Here is a 17376-nt window from a genome sequence, read left to right as displayed (position 1 = left end):
CACAGTAGCACCGCATGGTATGTGCAGCTATCAACAGCTCAAAAAGTTCTTAAAACTCCACCTAAGTGACATGCTAGCAGAATACATGCAAACAAGAGGCAAGGTCAGAATATAAAGAGACCACAGACACTTTTTTTTTCTGACTTTGCAGCAATTCTGAGTGCACTTAAAGAGTTACAGAGTTGCTGCAGTAAATCACGAGCTCAGGGAGCACATGGGAATTTTAGGGAGGTTGGTTAGGGTTTGTTATTTATTTAGCTTGGGGAGTTTGTGTTTAGAGATCCCTCACTCACCCCTTAACAAAATGTCTCAGCTGGCAAAATATGGTCAAGTGCACACAGCTGCAAAACACAAAACCAAACAATATAAGCCAGTAGCTGATTATTGTCTAGCACTGGGGAGTCTTGGCTCGGTGGTATATGACCCCTAAAAATAACCTGCTTTCCGCTGACCTTGCCTTTCCCAGAAGAAAGCTAGTCTGTGAAGTGAACTCTTCTTCACTGAAGGGGGGGAAAAAATATCATTCTGTTGGCTTTCTTGACATGAAAGCCTGCCAAATGTTCATGTTGTCTTGTCAAAAGACTAAATTACGGAGAAGACAATAGTTACCCAGACTGTGGTAATATTTTAGTGGTGAAGCACCACACCCACAGTTCCAGTGGCAATGTGCCAGAGACACATAGTTTGGCCTCCAGCTTTCAGATGAAGTATCTTCTAGCTCAATTTAAGATGCAGCATAGGGATATATGATAATAACTCTATTGTTGTTAAATTTTCTTACTACTGTTGGTGCTGTCCAATGTTTAGTAGTTATGTTTTTTTTTTTTTTAATTCCAACATGCTTTATAAACAAGCTAATATATATTTGCTGGCTCCTGGAATCACTTCAGCTGACAATAAAATAGATAGATATTGAGGGTGAGAGATGACAGCTGTTTAACTACATACAAAACAAGCTGCTCTACAGTTTAAAAAGGCAAGAAGTAAAAAAAAAAACTCCATCAGATTCACCAGAGTCAGCAGGTAAGTTGTAGAATTGGAAAACAGGCTAAACGTTGCTGACAAGAATTTCACTGGGTTGCTGTAATGGGAAGGATGTCAGCCCCCAAAGAGGTTAACTGTTCCTTTCCCTATTTTAACCTTTTGCTATAGGAACTACTTCTTGCAGCAGATTTGGATCTCAGAATTTAATCTCAGATTTAGCAGACAGGACAAAATCTTTCAAAGATAACTAGTGATTTTTGGTGCTCAACTCTGGGAACTTTAAAGGGTTATGAGTTTCAGAAAATGTTGACTGCTGATGCTCTGAAAGAAGCTTTCTCCTGAGCACATCTCAGAAGTTGAGCAGTCAAAATCCTCTGACCGTTCAGAAACTCTGGTCCAGGATTTGTGTTTTCACTTAGACAACGTAAACTGCTTGGGATCTTAAGACAGAGATAGATAGAAATATATATATATTTTTTTTTTCAGCCTCCACAAAATACCCTTCATGGCCTATTTGGAAGAAATAAAAATAAAATAAAATTTAAAAAATGAGGCAGAGGGTCTTGGCATCATTTGAGTAATGAATAAACACTTTTAAAATATTTGCATTGTTCTCTATGGCAGGAGACATTGCCACTCAAAGAAAAAAGAAGTGCTAAAAAGATGTAACAAAGTTCAGAATTTCCAGACTTCTACTGCCCTGAAGCACTCAGATCCATTTCACAAGCCAGTCACAAGAGCTTTACTTTCCAGGTATAAAAAAATCAGATGAATAGGCCATTATATAAATAACAGCAGAAAATTAGAGCAAATTGAAGTACTGGAAAAGCTTTTGGACGCTATTTCCTTTAAGGATTACAAGGAAATTTTTCTTTGGGCAGTGTCCTAGGGTGTAACCAAAAGTAGTGCAGGAGCCAAATAAGAAATGTCTTTTTAAATTATCCTCCTTACAAATGTTCAGCTTATAACTATTTACTGCTTGGTTATTCATTTCTCTTGCACACAAATTTCCAAGGCAGACATGGTTAAGGAAATATGTAAAAGCTCCAGTTTCCCCAATTCTTTTTCAGCTGGCGTGTGCCATCTTTCTCCTCCAGCAACAACACATCACATTTTATATTGAATATTTTAACAGGATTTACAGAATGCAATCCATCCCTTTCAGCATTCACTGCATATAAACATGTGCTCAATGCTGTATTAGGAAATATTTACTACTTATACAATAAAAAGAGAGTAGGTTTGTCGTATAACTTGTATAGTATAATTCAGGTTATCAGTATCATCAATGTTTACAATGCCATACCTCAAGCTTCCAGCCTCTTCTATACTTCTTTGGTTTTGCAAAGAATTCGAGCAGATAAAGGAGGGGATCTCTGTAGGGGAAGTATAAACTGGTGGATTTGTTTCCAAGTCTAAGTGTATTGCACAGGAGAGACAAATCCAAATAAACTAAATGGAGGGGGCAAGGAACTGCTGCCGAATTGCATTTAGAATTCAAGATGTCCATCTGTGGCAGTGGCACGTAGCCAACATCTTTTCAGGTTTTGTTTTTTTTTTTTTTTTTGAATTGAAAACAGCTGGGATATTACTGACATAGGAACTGCTTTACTGGTCTGACTCTGACCATAACAAGTTTTGCAGTTTCCAAGAGGATTCCAGCTATTTTTATAGCAAAAACTGAAACTGAAATGAAGGTTGGCTCCTATTGAAACTGTCAAAGTACATTCCAGGAATCTCAGCAATTTACCAAGTAATCACATTGTAAGCAGCTATAAAGTGGAATGGTTATTTACAATCTACAAAATGGTTTTATACAGTGTAAGCAGTTACAACACTTCTATCAAAGGTTGGATCAAAGAGAGAAAATGTTTCTTAAAATTGTTGAAGAAAACACATGCTTGCTTTTCAAGCCAGCTGTCCTATGCAGTATTTTAGCTGCAAGTTTATCACTCTGTGAATAGGTTCAAAATTGAAATAAGAAATGGGAAAGTAAAGTCCAGCATTTGATGCCATGGAAAAGTATTCAACAGGTTATCTGGGAAAATGGAGCGTTAGGTGAAAACTCCATGTGCCATTTCTACTCAGAAAAACAGTATTTTACCAAAGTTACAGATAATTGCTCAGGTATTTATGACACATAGATTACAGAGAAGGGATAAGTATATTAATTCCCTGTCCTGAAGCTGGGAAAATGAGGTACAGGGAGGTTGTGTGACAGACTCTCAGCTGGTCAAGCTGGTGATGGCATGGGGATGCAAGGTCGGATCTGACACCCGTGTATCGTTCTGCCTCTGCGCAGAAGCAGGCTGTCCCCACTCAGCTCTCCTCTGCACACTTCTCAGACCCACTTCAGGGAAGTGTCCTTTTTCACAAAAGCATTTAAGCACCTGTTTCAACTCAGCCATGTTCTTATTTCCAGGATTTTAGTGCCATCTCATTAATTTTATGCCTAATATTAAGCGTTTCCATGTGTGATGCCTTGAAATAGGAGCAATGTTTGGTATGTGCTCCATCAAGCACTTTCCTGAACTGGTCCCAGTGCTGGCCTTTTTCCTTCCAGAAAAAATATCTGAAGGATACATAAGAGAATTCAAAAGGGGTTTTGATCTACATTAAGAACTACTGTTAGTCTACCAATGAAGACAAAATACTGATTCTTCTCAGTTGCTAAAAGCAGCAATTGGACAGAAAAGAAGACATTACAGAACTGTCATGGAATATTTGTTTCACTTATTTATGGGCAGAATTGCTACAGATTTTGATTGCAAAGAATTATAATCAGCATAAAACAATGAGAAGTGCAGCAGAGGCAAACCAAAGGTGAATTGAACACTGTATCTTGTTTCCAACAGTGCATCATAGTCATTGTTTATGAAATAGTAAATTTAATTAAGACAAGGAGATATTGAACTTTTCCTGGTATATCCTTCAGTTTCTATCAACAAAGTACTTAAGAACTTTGTAAGCCAAGAGTTGTATCCAGACCACCATATTTAATAGGCACCAAGGGGCTCATGCTCCAAAAATGTATCCAACTCCCTTTTGAATCCATTTATACTTGGCCTTTACAGCATCCTCTGGCGAAGGGCTCCACATTTTAACTTATTGCACAGAAACCCAGGAATTTGCCAGGGTACTTCAGTAACCAGAGCTCAGGTTTGATTAGTGGAGCTCTGGAGTGTTAAAAGACTTTAGCCCCCGGACCCTTTCCCCATCCCTCCCCATCTGCACTAGCAAGGGCAGGGACCAGACCCTCATGTCACCTGCACACCATCACCATCACATTACTGGCAAAGAGCTGCACCTCTTGTTCTTGTTCTCAATACATCTCACTAAAATGGCTTCCTAAAATACATTGTGCTGTAACTGAAGGAAAAAAAAAAAAAAGTTCTCTAGGGGGAGCATTAACAGTTCCAATGTATTTTTCAGAAAAAGAGGAAGATTAGTGACCACATCCTCATGTGGTGTAAACAAGTGATGTTTCAGTAACCTCAGCAGCAGTTGTGCAGGCTGACACCGCAGATGACTTGGCCTCTCTGTGGCTTCTGATCAGTAACTTCCATCTCTCCCTCAGCAGTACTCCAGAAATCCCCACCCACCCTCTTCCCGTGGAGACAGAGAGACACCTCAGTCATCAAAAGCCATTATAAACTGTGACAGAACACTATGTCCAAGGCACCTGGCACCACGGAAAATTAATTATTTCAGCTGCTTGAATGTCATCTTAAAAATGAAAAGATTTTCATCAGACATTGTCCTGGATCCTTGCACTTTTCATACACTGCAGAAGTGCTCTGCATGATAATAGCATTTGCAATTAAAAAAAAAAATGGTTTGGGCAAGAAGGGAGCCTCCAAGACTAAAGCATATACTTGGTAAACACTGAACTGATCACCACTACTCTGGGCTATAAGGAAAACATTTTCATAAAAGAAGATTTAAAATACAGTTTACTGTATATTTGAATTTTTAGAATAGTGTTTTAGTGAGAAAAAGATTTCAGATCTAGCCGCTGAGGAACCAAATAGTACTGCATGGAGGACTGCGTGCTCAAACTTGCAACAAATGAAACAAAACATTATTTTTTCCTCCTTTATTTTTTTTTCCTCTGTTGTCCCAATTGTATTTCTTTTCTCAGTCTTCCCTTCTAAATTTGAATCTGGGTTTTCTCCAATTTTTGTTTCTTGTCATCCAAATATTTTAAGACATATTAAATAGTCTGAAATAATTAACAAATATTAAGTAGTGTCCTTGTCTCAACATTAATTAAAGAGAAATCTCTTTATTCTCAGCCAGATTTATCCATATGCCTCCTCACTGATTATGACTTTTTTGGCAAATGTCCAGTCACTTAGAGATAATCCTGGATGCATAAATAGCTATTTCATGGTAACTCAGATTAAATGCATACGGTTGCACATAAATATATGTGTATTTCAATGTCAGAAGCTAAATATGATTCTAAAGGTTTCCCTATTTCATGCTGGGTCAAGTAGGTTTAACACTATGGACTATATTTCAATAGCTCTTAATCATGACTGTCAGATTTCTGAGTCCATCTGATTTTAGGAGAGCAAAACGTGTCATTGAATCCACAAGCTGATTGTTAGTGGTATAAATTTGCCAAGTATGTTGAAATCCTGGCCCAAAATATTTCAGAGAAAATGTAGCTGAGCATGCATAAAATAGTGAATACTCCAAGGCATGTGTGATACACTAAACCAGCCGGTAACCCTGCTTATTTCCACTTAAATCTGTGGCATTTTTAGAATGTGTTGGCTCCAAAAGGGCATAGAAAGGACTTGACAGAAAATAGCTCAAAGGTGTCAAATTAAAAGGAGCATCTACAAGCCTGAAACTACTTACATTAACCCATGGATGCTCCAGAACTTGCAAGGCTGAGAATCGCAGATCTACATCTACTTGAAGCATCATTGTGATAAGTTCCTGAGAAATGGAATACTGGGTCAAATTTAAAGAATATTTTTAAAGAACAAATCAACATTTAATTCACTAAAGTGCTCTTTAAATGATTATGTAAGAGTGCTCAAAAGAGAGTGAACTACCAACTGCAGAACTATATCAAGATAATTAAAAAACAAGAACAACTATGAACTGCTGAATTTCAAATTGAACTTTTAATCAGTATCTAATAGTACCTTGAAAATCTAGAAGACAGTTCTGAGTTACAGTTCTGCAGCCACTGTTTAAGAGAAAGGCTCTTAATAAGTAATGTACAAAACAGATGGTTGCATGAAATCAGGTTAGCTTCCCATTAAAAAAAAAGCCAATTCCTCTGTAGGAAAGAAGCCAGCAAATCTAGAATTTTACTTTAAACTCTTGTATAAATGACATAGAAGACACAAAAAAAACCCCACTTAAAACCAGTATTTTTCATCCTCTGATTTCCTCTGCAATTACCTAGCTTTCAGCTAGCATGTAAATAAACATGTATCTAATTCCACTTCCAGTGAGTGGAGTGCACAGAAAACTGGATGGCAGTGTGACAGCAAATAAAGGGGTATCATCAAAGACCAAGGTTAATAATTCTTAATGACAAGGAGAAGTTAAATGAATAGGTTAATGCTTCAAACCAGAAATTTTAGATTGAACTATTTGAAAGGAATTTAATAGGAAAACACTGCTGGGAAAGGACTTGCAGAGTTCTCACTAATGATGCTACAAAATAAAGCCTGCTACAACACAGTGATGTGATTCAGAGGACTTCTTCCAACTCTATGATTATATCTCATTCATTAACCTCATTAGTTAATAGCCTAAAATGCTAGGTCTGATCACCCTTTATATATCTGTAAAAGCAGATGCAGCTCGTCGAAGAATGGAGATTCAGAATGCAGAATGTTATTTTCATTACATGCATCCACTTCCAAATTTTTTTTGTATGTGATTAATTAATCACACTGAAAGAAACAGGAAGACAGTTTTCCCTGGATTTGCCTTATAGGCTACAGAAGTAAACGGACTAAAATTAAGCATTTATCTACAGGATGACCATAGGAATAGTTTTATGGTTTTGGCTTTTTTTTTTTTTTTAATACACATGTGTATTATCTCTCTATATATATATTTACACACGTGACTATAGTGAATGCCAGATCCCTAGAAAATCTGTGAGTTAAACTGTAGCTCCAGTTCACTAATGAGAGTTAAAAAAAACCTGATGTGCTCTGCAAGCATAATGAACTCTGTCAGAATCTGTCTTTAAAAAGGATTGTATCTGCCTTAGCACACCTCAAGCTCTATCTCCTTTGTGTCACGTGCCAAGAAGCCATGGCCCATGAACTGGTGGCTTGGACAAGTCTGTATTTCATACCACACTGACAAAAATAAGGACTTACAGGCAATGCGAGGCCTGGTTCTCTGACAGAAAAAAAACCAACAGATATATCATCTAATGGGATTAATAAGGGGAAAACAGCCTCCCTATAATATTATTATATAATACTCAAAGGCTCCAGGTTGGTACCTGGTCCTCATCATAACTGCATATAAAGCACAGTCCCAGGGGCTTTAAAGTTAAGAAGTGTAGGATCAAGCAAAGTTATTTAAAATTTGTCTTGATCCTTAAGAGCTGCTGGTGTTAGACATATAGAAATAAGGTCCATTTTAGAACCACCTGGAGACTAACGGACACACAGTGATCAAATGACAACATACTTGGTGACCCAGAGGAATTTTTAGGTGTAGCAGGAGATGTATGAGACATGTCAAATACAGCACTGTGAAAGAACAACATGCATTAGATACTGGCACTGGGAATAATATTGGAGAAGAAAGTATTGGTTGGACTTGATGATCTTAGAAGTCTTTTCCAACTGTAATGATTCTATGATTCTGTCATCAACTATAACACCCACCTTTGCGGAGTCAGAAACGTTGTCCCAATATGGAGATGGAAAATCCACCTGTCCCATCAAAATCTGATCGAAAAGCACTTCTTGGTCATCTCCACTTCTGTAAAGTAAAAACCAAACAAAACCAACAACAAAACGCACAAAGAAGTTATTTCAGAGCTGGTTTCAATAGTCTTCTTGAAATTGCTTTTAATGGGCGATCTCTTAGTATGGTTTTGGAAGCTGTTGATTCCCCCTAAGCATGCAACCGTGGGTGTGAATGGTGAGGTCATAAACCAAAGTGCATTTGGTACATTCTTTCTGAGGTAACTTGCTTGTCTTTAGGATTGTCAACAACTTTGCAATTGCTTTGAGGGGGAGAAAAGATCTGACATGTCCTTATTAAGTGGCTTACATTTTAATTACCTTTTACCGACCACAAAATATGTTGTATTTGGTCCATGAAAGAAGATGCTTATTTCACTGTGTATTTTAAACATCAGGCAAAGGCACCCAGAACCTGTAATGAAGGCTCTTGTTTTATAATGCAATGAAGTTTAAACTAAACTAAACAAACATGAGACAGAGATTTTACAGTAAAATCACAGACATTTATGGGGTTTGTGTAAATTACTATGCAGAGCACAGGAAAAGACAAATCCTATGAGCAGAGAACTTTTTCCAGTGGGAATCCCTGTGCTTAATGCAAAAGCAGCACAGGGATCAATTCACAGAACAAGGATGGTTGAATAGATCAATCCATACCCACGGAACGGAGGAAAACCACAGAGCAGGATGTAAGTAATCACACCCGCTGCCCAGATGTCCACCTTCAAGCCATATCTAGAAGTGTGAGAGACATGGTTAGAGACATCTGACTCCTATGAATTACAGTACAAGAACAGAGGAAACTATCAGAATTATTAATAATTTCTTATACAGTCTCATCTGAACTTTCTCTATGTCCTACCTACCTATCCTAATTCCAGTTTCAAATCTTTTTTACATTTACATCTTAAAACTACATTAGATCAGAATGTACGAGTGCACAGAAGACGTTGTGCTGTATTCTTGAGTTAGACAGTGATGCCTACCAACATGAAGCCTGCAAAGGTGACACCAGCTGCTCAAGCCAGCTGGCATTTACTCTGCAGAAGAAATCAGAAGAAGAGGACAGTGTGTGATAACAAAGTAAACTTACGTGAATGGTAGTTAGCAGTCTCTGAGGACAGCTTAAGAATTACTTTTATTGTATCTGCAAATGCCAGTGTTAAGCTGAGAAGCTTGAGGCCAACAACTGGCAGAGGAACCTGAAATAACTCCAAAGCTGACCCTGCCCTGAGCTAGTTTGGACAAGACAGCCTCCAGAGATCCCTTCGAACTAAATTGTTCTATGAGCCATGATTCTGCACCATACCCAAGTAAAGGCAGCATAAAAATCTTAATTGCAAGCACTCCTGTCTGGCACACTGGCAAGAACATGCTCCACTTGTGTACACATCAACGAATCATCAGTAGAAGTGATTTACCCAGTTTCAGCAATGATTTCTGGAGCTACATATGTTGGGGTCCCACAAACAGTATACAAAGGTCCATCCACAACTGTTGCTAGGCCAAAGTCTCCTAGCTTCAGGGACTTGCTTCCATCTTGGTGTTCATAAACCTAAATCAGGAGGAAAATTCAAAGATTTAACACAATACCATCAAGCTAACTATTATATAATTTACTAACTGCCTGAAATATTCCCTTTCATTTACAGTCTTTTTTTTTCCTCCTTACCTACAACGTACTTATCTGCATGCTTTGAAAAGTCACAAACAATTTGGACAACTTCCCTTGAATGTACTCAGGGTGTCTGTGAAAGACTCACATCTCTACCCGGCCAACAAAGGACATACTACTTGCTAGAATCTGAAGAAGGCCAGAAGCAAAGGTCTGACCAAACAAACTTGGCTGGACTATTTCACCAAGAAACACGGTCCTCTCCTTGGATGACTGTTATAACACCAATTAGTGTCTTAGTGGTTTGTTTGTTTGTTACCATAATCAACGGACATAATCAATGATTGTTAATGAGTAAACGTAAAAATTCCATCTTAAAACATGGTCTTCACAGCAGCAATATGATCTTTCATGGGTTTTTATGGGTGCAAAAGGAGATTAAGATATAGTCACATGAAAAAAAAAGCTAGAAACATGTAAAAAATGCACAATTTTAAAAGCTGGCTCAATGCAAAAGAACAACCCCAAATCTGCAAACACTGGAAACGTAGAAAAAATGTTTAAAATAAAAAAAAAAGACTAAAATGCATCTAAATGAAACACTAGCCTGTGAGTCTTTCTTTAATCCAGCTTCTGGTTTGGATTCTTGCTTTCCATTTTGAAATTGTTTATCATGCAATTAAATGCTGCTTACCACCTTAAAAATGGAAAAAGTCTACAGGCGCTCTTCTTAAAATATATATGCATCACTTTATTTTGCAACCCAAATCAAACCTCCATGCACCCTGGCTCACCAGTAGTGAATCCTGACAACAATTAGCAGTAACACTGTGCAAAAATAGAAGGTATCATACTTCACAATCAAAATCAAAATTATCCTTAATACTCATCTTGATCAGCTACTCCTACATCAGAAATCACATTTATCGACAACGGTTTGCAGAGGAAAATCCTAGATTTTTTTCTTGCAAAAATACAATTCTGCTATGGACCCTTGAATAGTTCACTTGGTGAAAAAATTAAATCCTGAAGTCTCTCATCACTGTTTGCTACAGATCTGCTACAGCTCATAACTATATTGTTATGTTATACATATTATACATGTATATATATGTGCATGTATATTGTACAGCCCCCCCAGTTTCTCCTTTGTTAATGTTAGTCATGTCTAGAGAGAAAACCTCTCTCTGTCATGAATCCCTGCTACCAGCTGATACAGCCACAAGCAGACATTCAGAATACACAAAATTCTTCTCCTTTCCTTATGTTATTTTTAACAATACAACTGGATCTTTAAGAAGACCGGCAATTTGATATGGATTCACATTTCTCTGCTACTAAGCTGGAAAAAAAGATAGGCTTATAGAAAAGCACTGGGGGAAAAAAAAAAAAGCAATTATAGTTTTATTAAAAACACAGATTGTTAAATACATCTGGTTCCTGAAACTAAAGAAAGTGCTCTCTGAAATGGCAGTAATAAATCTAATTTCAACAACAGTTTTAATTAAAGGCTAGAGGCTAGAGCTTTAAGCATTCACTTGCTGAAAAATGTAAAGTGTGCACTTAGACATCAAGAGCTGAATCCAGTTTAATTAGCATCTCGTATTCTATTTCATGCAGTTATCTTTTCTCAGCCCTCTCTGAGTTGTGTTAACCTACTGAACGTTCGTAAGCTCCCTCCTTCAACAGACCGTACCTTGTATGACTCATATATCCTAGAAATTAATTACGGAAAAGGCTTGTTTGGCAATATTTACCAATATAGAAAGTTGGGTACTGTGCATTTTCTAGTATTTTGCCCCATCTGTTTCCAGGAATTACTTTCCTTGGAAAACTACTTCAGTTGACTTGTAAAACTGAAGAAAGTAACTTTTCCTCACCCTGTTACAGCTCCATATAAAAAGGAGCCCAATGTGAAGCTGTGGTATGTCACTTGCCAGTCAAGGAATGTGAAAGATAATTTAATGCTCATGTTATTCAGAACCACCACTATATATGTTCCACTGCATTTAAATACTGAAGGGCAATTAAAGAAATGGGGGTTAGTGCAAATTACCCACTATGTAGTGCTTTCACTGTTTTAACTAAGCAATAAAACTGTGTAATTGTACAACACTAATTGAATGCAGCCACACATAATTGTGTGCCGCCATATGTATCCTATTACTATAAAGACTGTCAGTATTTTCTAAGCTGCTCTTGTGATCAGTGCAGATGGCAACAGTCAGAGAAGTTGTTCTCTAGGGTTTATTATATGGCCATAAAGACATCCCATGACTTGACAAAATAAACGTGCTAAATAGCAGCAATTATGAAAAATGTTACAATTAAAACATGGGAGACTCTCTAGAGAACAAAAAAAAAAAGCTAAAAAAAAAATCACAGGTATGCAGCATACCCTAAACTCTTGGACAGTTGACTGTTAGGTGGGCTTTGCATGCCTTGAGGATAATAAGGACTATTTAAGCACTTATAGAAATAACTGGTGTTGCACATAGGACACTGAGACAGGTTCACACACACAAAGTTTCAACAGCAGAGTCTATAGCTGATGGCACACATCAGCTCTAAGCATGAAAGTTACTTTTAGGGAAAAGGAAAAATTAAAAAAGAGAAAGAGGGAGCTGAAAGGGAAAGCTCTCCCAGGAGCTGGGAAGGGATGCAGTAAGGAGGCTCCAGATGAGCATCCTCCTCTGGGCACTCTCTCCAGAGCAGCATGTTCCCCTTCAGCCCCCTATATTTTTCCTGAAGCTTTTTGTCAGGCCTTGCTCATCCTCCCTGTTGTTTTTTCCTGTTAATGGGACTGTTAGTGTTGGGGCATGTATTGATCAGAGCAGATGCTGCCTCTCACTCCAATTAGTTGCTCCACTTTGGGTATGCCTGTTATAGGCTTCCCTAAACCTAAAGCTACAACCCACGGGTAGGAAAAGGGCAGAGGGGGAAAGGATTGATTCTCACACTGGTGGTCAGGAGAACTGCTGTAATAACACTACCGGTGTTTGCAGGTGCAAGACTGTGACAGCAATGGCATGAAAGCAACAGTGTGACAATAACAAGGGAAAAATACTGCCATGACCACTTAGGTGAAGGGTTACAGCGCTGCAAGGAAAAGGCGGGCTACAGAAGGCATGTAGAAGGTCTTCAGCAACAGAAAGGCTAAGACCCATATAGCATTTTGCAAGTGTTTTATAAATGTCATGAAAATAACCCTAATTGCAATCTTCTGATACAAGGAACTACCCATCCCACTTGACAGATAAGAAGATAAAAATAGAAAGGTCAAGAGACACTAAGGCCACAGACAGCCAATGTCAGAGACAGGGTCAGAACTCAAGTAAGGCTGGTTCCAAAGCACTCACTCTTCCAAAACAGCGTTAGTTTCTTTCAATGACCTGATAAACCTTAGAGAATTAATATAATTTGTGAATCAAATACTAGCTTTTGAGAGTTAGGATGCTTCAAGAGATTAAAAGCCACATCCTCACTGCTCAGTATCAACGCAGGACCTTTACATATGCACAACACCAGAAAAATCACTCAGAAACAATGCAGATACAACACAAACAGTGTGATCATTCCTGCCAGTGGGTAATCAGCAGAGATGGCTGAGCAGACAAATCTAATCTTCTCCTTGTTGCCCCACCTCCTGCCTACCTTTCTCTCCTCCTCCAAAAGTTTCACTCCACTGGTGTCAGACTTCAAGCATTTAGAGACGTCTCAAGACAGCAGCAGAGCAAGCCTTACCCCAGACCAAGACCCTCCTGCACACTCCAAGTCACGGTATTAATGAATCCTGGCACATGAATGCTATAACTTCTGCATGCAGCCACCTATGAACACCAGCACAAGGGCTGTGAAAGGATTATCAATTGTTAGTGCCTGGTGAAACTTCTACCCAATGTGTTTTTAGCAGCTTCTGGAAAATGAGGGCAGGCTACTTCCTCACCAAGAACTATAAAGGCACCTGCCAATAGAGGAACCTCAAAGGCAAAAATCCCACTCCCTGGAAGTTTAGTAAGATCTACTTGAGTCAACTTTCCCATAAAACCTCTTCAGTGTCAAGCAGGACTGAATGCACTAAGTCATGGCAGAAAGCACACAACTGACAGAATGGACATTCTAGGTGTCTTAAACATTGTTTTAGGGTTGCAGAGTATATGGAAAATTGGGACGTCAGCAAATGTCAGCAAATTCAGGAAACTCAGAGAACAGCAAAATAATCAGGAGAAATTAATTTATCAGAAGAAATAAAACTATGTCAGCTGGAGAACACAATTGTTACATCCAAGAGTGCAAAATTCTCAGAAGAAGGTCTATTTGCCAGGGTATGTTTTTCATTGTCTTCAGTGGATGGGGCTCATATAGATTGAGTCAGGAAAAGGAAAATTTTGGCTGTCTATTTGGGAAAGTAGCTTAATAAAAAGTGCTATAGGATCATTCGGGAGAAGCAGCAGGGAAAGGAAGGAGACAGGAGTCTCTCCCTGGTTGTGCTCTGAGGTACGACAAGATTAGGGCACAACCTTTACACCCATCACGTTCGTAAAACTGAACTGCTGCTAATTAATGAGGCAGCTGCAGAAGTACAGAATAGTCTATTGAGGTCAGAACGCCTTTGTATTCATGAGAAGCTTGAAATTATACTGCAGCTTACTGAAAGGTCACTTCTAGTGATCACTGGAACAACTCTGTCGCTGTGTCCTGGGAAACAGTCTAGACATACCAGCTTATCTTACTGTACTTCTTGTGATAGCTGTCATTCTTAGGAGAGCTTTACAATGCTACAGTTAAAATTAAAAGACCAATGACTTAAAATATTGAAATAAACTTGATGGGTGTGTGGAAGGTGGGAGCAGTGCACACCTTCTCTCGCACACTCCCAATTAATCAACAATACTGAAAACTGAATCTTCACTTACCAGTAGATTCTCCGGCTTGATATCTCTGTGGACAATGTTCAAGCTGTGAAGATATTTGATGGCACTGGCCAGATTGTAAAGCATCCCACTGGCATCTCGCTCCGTATACTTGTTGGTGGAAGTAATAGCATCAAAAAGATCTCCTCCCTGGAGCAAAATGATCATGGCCTATTAGCAACAGTGCTTGTGAAATGACTGAAAAATTTAGGGAAGATCAAGGAGCATCATTTATAGAAGAGGAGGAGGAGGGAGGAGCAGCACAGTTTCCTTGCAGCTATAAACTTTGAGTACTGTGATGACATTTCCCATAATGGAAATTGAACATATCAGTAATTCAGAACCATTTGTCACGGCTTAGTCAGTCAGCCAAGAGGCCAGAATCTCTATGGTAAACCGCTCCCACCTGCTGCTGCTTTTGTAACATGTCCAGCACTTGCCAACCTGTGTGTTCAGAGCTCCTGTTGCAAATTTCTGGCATACCTAGATACTTGACTGTCACGATGCTGCGTACCAATCCTTGCCACTCTTCATTATCATCGCAAACAGGCTGACATCATTTTTTCGCCCAAAGCCTGACTGAACTCCAGAAAGATGAAGGAACCCTGAGTAAAACTCAAACCAGCAACCTGTCATCACTGCCAGCCTATTTTAAAAGTCTGTTTCTGTCTCATGAAGCTTTAAAAATGTGGATTTTAGAAACAACATTTTCTATACAAGATATGAGTTTTTTTTGGTAGAGTGATGCTTCTTGCAGATAATGCCGAAGAACTTTCCAGCATATATGTCAGACAATCATACTGAAAGACAATATTTAACATTAGTATTTCACTGAGGCTACAAATACAGATGGCAGCTTTTGCCATTTCCAGCTCACTGTGCTGTCTAATTCAGATAAAAGCTACTGCCAGCTAAACAAAAAACAAGAAGACAAGAGAGAAAGAAAGAAAGAAAAAAAAAAGGAAAATTAAGTGGAAGTCCTCAAAGTTGAAATGATCTTCACCAAGATCTGAGGCAGCCATGACATGTGGACTATATTTCCAGGGCTGAGCTGGCAAGAGGGCTGAGGAACATGTAAGTGCTTGGAGAAAGACCAAAAAATAAGTTTAAAGAAGAGATTAAGGAGGAAGCTTGACAGAGTGGAGAAAAAAACAAACATTTTTTGAGAGATACTACTCAGAGGTATTGGGCCTTTGGCAAAAATCAAAGCAGCATCATAAAGAAAACACAGATCGATCAGAAAAAAAAAAAAGGGGGAGATGGAAAGTACAATTCTGCCAAAACAATGCAAAAAATACCATCTTCAGTCAAAACATCAAGAGAAAAAAAAATCACAGGAGACTGTATTTTAAACAAAAAGTAGGTATTTTCTGAAGGCAACAGACGAGTCCTAGCTTAGCCAACTTTCATTATTTTATCAACAGCCTTATTTATTTGCTAGGGTTTTTTTTTTTATTTAATGCTCAGCTGCAGAGTAAACACTGTTTTCACTAAGAGAAAGGAGGAAAGCGAAGAAACAGAAAAATAATTTTTCCACGAATCATGCCTACAGAGAAAAAGGTATGAGAAGACAACCACCAAAGACTCAAACCTGAGAAAACAGACATTACTTGTTCATAAAACCCAAACAAAATAGTAAAAATTGTGCATTGTCGAGGTGCAGCTGAAGTCTGCCAGGGCAGGTTTATTCCCACTGTAGATGTAAAACTCCAGCTTTGGATCCAACCATTGTCAAATCTGGACCACATCAAATCCTCTTGCTCTGGCTGGTGACTGATCAAGACACAGTGTCAAGCAAAAAGAGGAATAAAAGGCCAAGCTAAACCAGATAGAGGATTAGAGAGAAAGGCCAAGTATTTGGCAAAAGTACAATACCATGTACTTCGTGGCATCACCTGATCCCTAAGTATTAGATATCAGCATGTGGCAAAATATGTGGGATAAATAATCTGTCTTCCCTAAGCTCCTTCCTGTGGAGCCCCTGTACCAGCTGCTTTCTAACATGAGGTAGTGGATTAGACACATCTTTGGTCTTATCTAATACGTTCCAGATGCTCAGGAGAAGTGTCAATAACATCAGCAAAGTATCTGCTTCCAAACAAAGAAAACAGTTCGAACTGAGACATGAGGGGCAAGAAGGAGAGAAGCTGAACTTTGAAAAGAGAACGCAAAATTTTGACCTAAAGTCAGAAGAAAAAGAACAAATGTTCATGCCAAGAGAAATCTAAACTCAGAAAATGATAGAGGCTGCGGAGCACATTAACAGACAGTCAAGCCAACCTGAAGCAGAATAATTTTCTCCATTTAAGCAGTCTATTTGGTACAGTTTCTTACCACCTATTTCCACCTCTGCAGTTAAAGGAGAGGTGGAAAGAGTTAACAGAGCTGACAGCTATATCAGGCAGAATTGTTTTCAGACTTCCCTTTCCCTGAAGAGCACTTTAACCTGCAAGGTTCTGCTTAGCCGATTCACACAGCAGGTCACTATCATTTATTCAGGCACAAGGGGTGAGTTCAGGATGACATTTCAGTCTTCAATCCCCTGTTCTGGAGTGAAATGGGACCAGCAACATCTGAATGCAGTTTTTATCATCTGTGCACATGAGGAAGTATACTTGGAAGTACAGTAACCAATTATTTATTTATTACCTTGTTATGTAAATGATATAATCTCTCTTTTCTTCTGCAAAAGTGAAATCATATCCTGGAGCAGTAAAGGAAACTCTGCAATAAATCTTGCTTGTTAAATTGGCCAAACCCCTGTTAGGTTTGAATAACAATTTTGTTTCGCTGTGTAAAAAGGCAATGTGCCAGAAACCAGGTCCTTGCTTCCTTTTACAAGCACCACTTGCAATGTGTTTATATTTGTATTTATGAAGTGCTTTTTCTTACACTTTAC

General features: G+C 38.6%; 1 protein-coding gene across 3 annotated transcripts in view; it reads right to left on the bottom strand.

Annotated features, from left to right (window-relative positions):
* Positions 1 to 17376, bottom strand: part of DCLK1 (doublecortin like kinase 1) — a 257253-nt gene that overhangs the window by 21950 nt on the left and 217927 nt on the right. For 2 of the 3 annotated variants that reach the window (XM_086771976.1, XM_086771974.1), the window contains exons 11-15: positions 14481 to 14627; positions 9371 to 9504; positions 8607 to 8684; positions 7866 to 7962; positions 5854 to 5934 (exon numbers count right to left, since the gene is read on the bottom strand). In XM_086771976.1, coding sequence (XP_086628102.1) covers positions 5854 to 5934; positions 7866 to 7962; positions 8607 to 8684; positions 9371 to 9504; positions 14481 to 14627 — 537 coding nt within the window. The remainder of the gene's footprint in view (positions 1 to 5853; positions 5935 to 7865; positions 7963 to 8606; positions 8685 to 9370; positions 9505 to 14480; positions 14628 to 17376) is intronic. The other variant, XM_086771975.1, reaches the window with a different exon arrangement.

Source organism: Chlamydotis macqueenii, chromosome 1 (assembly GCF_036417535.1).
Source record: "Chlamydotis macqueenii isolate bChlMac1 chromosome 1, bChlMac1.mat, whole genome shotgun sequence".
NCBI lineage: Eukaryota > Metazoa > Chordata > Aves > Otidiformes > Otididae > Chlamydotis > Chlamydotis macqueenii.
This window is presented reverse-complemented; position numbering and strand designations above follow the sequence as displayed.